Source organism: Euphorbia lathyris, chromosome 1 (assembly GCF_963576675.1).
Source record: "Euphorbia lathyris chromosome 1, ddEupLath1.1, whole genome shotgun sequence".
Taxonomy (NCBI): Eukaryota; Viridiplantae; Streptophyta; class Magnoliopsida; order Malpighiales; family Euphorbiaceae; genus Euphorbia; species Euphorbia lathyris.
The window spans coordinates 44,593,792-44,597,417 of NC_088910.1; the positions used below are offsets into that span (position 1 = coordinate 44,593,792).

A 3,626-nucleotide genomic window follows, 5' to 3' on the forward strand; every position below is an offset into this window, starting at 1 on the left:
TCAAAAGAATTTAAACTCCCTTTTGGCCTGAAAATCCATGGACGGTGCATCCTCCTCCTCCTGCTCCTCAAAGCTGTTTTGATCTTCCTCCTCCTGATCCTCCTCAAGGCTTTTTTGATCATCAACAAAACTAACATAATGATCAAGTAATAAGGATTCAAGGCTGCAAATATCTTATCATCAAACTCAAAATCTAAATAATAATTTGGAACTAACCTTTTATCATTATTCTGATTACTCAAAACTGGTGTTTCAGCAGCACTGGGCCCTTCAGAGTCTAAGTTCAAGCTCCTGATGTAATCTTGAAGAAGAGTTCGTCTTCCATGTTTAGTTTTGCCCTCTTTCTTAGAATATTCTTTTCTTTTCGTTGCATTCCAGTGATTTTTAATTGAGTTCTCAGTTCTTCCTGGCAATAGTTTTACAATTTCTGCCCATTTGTTTCCTTTTTCTCTATGTGCCTGTATCAGTATCATATCCTCCTCTTCACTCCATGAATCTTTCTGTCAAAAACAAATGATAACACAGTTTAAGACAAATGATAACACGGTTTATGAATTCCAAAACATGTTGATGGAAAGGGATAGGGACTTTCTTAGCTAAATTACCTTGATATCAGGCCTTAGGTGATTGGTCCATCTATCCCTGCACTGTTTCCCAATTCTTCCAGGCACCATTTTAGCAATTTCTGACCATTTTGAGACTCCATGCATCTCCACTAGCCGAATCAGAAGCCTATAAAACATGATCCAAAATGAGATATTACAAAGAAAAAATGGGTTAATTTCATCAAACATGAACCAGATTTTTCTAATTTCTTACCTATCTTCGTCATCTGTCCATTGCCCCTTAACTATATTCATGTTCATCTGTCCTGCCAGGCCCTATTGAAAGGTTTGCTGTTGGAAGAGAAAGTAAAATGAGTGTTGGAAGAGAGAGTAAAATGAGAGTGTTGGAAGGTTTGATGAGCTAATTATTTAATAACAGCCAATATTTTAGGATTTATAATATTAGGGTTTTGTGAATTAATTCAAACATTATTTGTGTTGAGAATTAATTCAAAAAAAAGCTTTGTAACGGTTCTTTTAGTCTTCTAACCGTTATATCCTAAGGTTGAAATTTATATTTTTACTGTTATAAATAATTAATTGAAAAATATTTAGTTAATACATAAGTTAATATTTTTGGCAAAATCAACCTAAAAATAACTGAAATTGCTAACGATGTCAACCACAGGATTATTTTTGTTCCAAAAATACCACAAGTGCCAAATCGTCAAACATCAAACCACGGAGGTTTTATTTGAACTTAATCCTAAACTCTATAACCAATAAAAGACTAAAAAATTACGCTAACCCCTAAATTAAGCCCTTGAACTTCTATGGTTTTAAGGATTGAACCTATGAGTATTTATTTTTTTCGAGATTAAGACCATGAACTTTATTTTTCACACAAATTAAGCCCTTATTAACAGATTCGTTAGCTAAACCATTAGTGAATTGCTCAATGAAAAAAAAGAGATAAGGGGTATAATGCTTAACCTTAAAAATTGAAGATTTAATCCTTAGAACCTTAAAAATTTAAGACTTAATCATATGTTTTGACATTTATTTACTTAATTATCTCATTATTACTCTTTAAAGATAGTAAATCAATAAAAAAATTAGTTTTTTTTTTCTAAATTTTTAATACATATATCCAACGTCAAGTTGAAGCGAAAAATAAAAGATCCATGAGTTGACTTTGTGTTTTTTTTTATTTTAAACAATAATATTTGAATGGGTTTTGGTATTTACCGTCTCAAATTATTTATTACCGCTCCCATTTGAACAATTTTGCCCTTTGCATAAAAAAATTTCAAAACTAAAAAAAAAATTGAGTGAAAATTTCAAAATTTGACCTAAATGGATGCGGCATCCGCCCGGTCCATGACGGGGTGGATGCGGCATCCGCCCGGCCCATGGCACGAACGGATGGAGCATCCGCCCCCACCATGGTTGTGACGAAAAATGCAAAATCGTCATGAAAAATATGTATTATTTTCATGAGTTCTTTGATAAAAAAAATGTAAATTTTAATGTTTCCGACTCGTAATCATCCATTTTCAGGGTTCGAGCTATCACACATCAATTATTTTCATAATTTCAATTATTGTTGTTCGGGTTTATGATTTTGGAGAGAGAATTTTCAGTTTTTGATCAAAATTATGAGAATGGCAAAAAAATCCAAATGAGGGCGGTGATAAGTTATATGGGGACAGTATTTAGCAGCTACTATTTGAATTGACTTTGTTCTTGGTTGCTTTTAATATTTTTAATTTTTCTTTGGTACATTATACATGGTTAATTTTTCTGATATGGTAATAGTTGCTTTTAGTGGAGAACTTTTATCGTTTATTTTTTCAGATTAGGTCCCTAAATTTTAACTTTCACATACATTGAACTATTACTAACGGTTCCGTTACCTAACCCGATAATGAAAGGCTCAATTTGAAAAACGATTAAATCTAAATGCTTAATCCTCAAGACTTTAAAATTTTTAAGACTTAATCATGTGTTTTGACATTTGTTTTGTGACACCCACGAAAAAAACTATTTATATATAGAATTTATTATATTTATATACATAACATATAATTCTTTTTTTTGGTAGGAAAGGGAAAGAAAAAGACAAACAAATACATAACATATAATTCTAATTTTACTTTTGTAAAAATAAAAATTAATTAAAAAAACATTTTTTATGAATTAATTAAAAAACATTTTTTATGGTTAAAGAAATTTTAATTTTTCCTTTATATATATATGATTAACGTATATGCTAATTTCACTACATAGTTATCTTATTAAGAATTGCAATTTTGAATTTTATTTCTAAGAGTACTAATAATTACATATAAATATAAGGTAAAAGGAGAAAGGAGAAAGAAAACATGATGGACAATTGTCACGACCTGAATCTGGCCATGACCGACGAATAAATTAAAATAACCTTAATCTATGCTAGCCTTAATTCTGAACTTTAAAAACTCTAAAATTAACTGACAAAGTATTAAAATCAATTCAATTACATCATAAATTCTTAAAGGAACTAAACTACGCAAGTCTACACATCATCAATAATCCAAGGTCTCCAAAAGATAAAGTAAAGCTAAATTTTAAGCAGTCTCCTTCAATATCAATCCAAAGGGTACCTCGCGAACAGAGATCCTAATCTGAAGAAAAAAAAATTCAACGTGGTATGAGATTTTCGTCTATACGAGCGAAAACCTCAGTGAGCAGTAGTTATAGCACACAACTGAGGAGGAACAGACAGGCAAGCTGATACTCTTTAATAATGACAATTATAGTTCAAAATATAGTATTTCAAAACCAGTTAAACTAAAGGGTCAATATAAGGTAATCAATTCAAAATATTGATAATCAATTGTCAAATAGAATACTGAAACCTTTCCAAAATATCAAATATCAGAAAATAAGGCAAAAGCTTTAAAACACATGGTACAGTGTAACAGAGTAGTGATACTACACACCACCAGGGCAGATAAATGGTAAGCGCGCTACCAATAACAGATTCAGATAACTGATAATTGTCTTCACCGATTTATGCATGATTCTAATGCTGACACA

General features: G+C 30.9%; 1 protein-coding gene across 1 annotated transcript; it reads right to left on the reverse strand.

The window, feature by feature from the left end:
* LOC136217922 (transcription factor MYB98-like) lies at positions 1-860 on the reverse strand. The gene is made up of 4 exons (XM_066004633.1): positions 820-860; positions 606-732; positions 217-500; positions 1-130 (listed from the first exon to the last, which is right to left on the reverse strand). The coding sequence occupies exons 1-4, from the start codon at positions 858-860 to the stop codon at positions 1-3; spliced, it is 582 nt and encodes a 193-aa protein (XP_065860705.1).
* Between the last annotated feature and the right edge of the window lie 2,766 nt (positions 861-3,626).

What these genes read in the sequence shown, in the direction of transcription:
- LOC136217922 (XM_066004633.1), bottom strand. Translation starts at nt 860, where the DNA reads ATGAATATAGTTAAGGGGCAATGGACAGATGACGAAGATAG. An exon ending in TGGACAGATGACGAAGATAG is followed by an intron (nt 733 to 819) that starts GTAAGAAATTAG and finishes CATGTTTTATAG; the next exon opens with GCTTCTGATTCGGCTAGTGG. An exon ending in AATCAGAATAATGATAAAAG is followed by an intron (nt 131 to 216) that starts GTTAGTTCCAAA and finishes TCATTATGTTAG; the next exon opens with TTTTGTTGATGATCAAAAAA.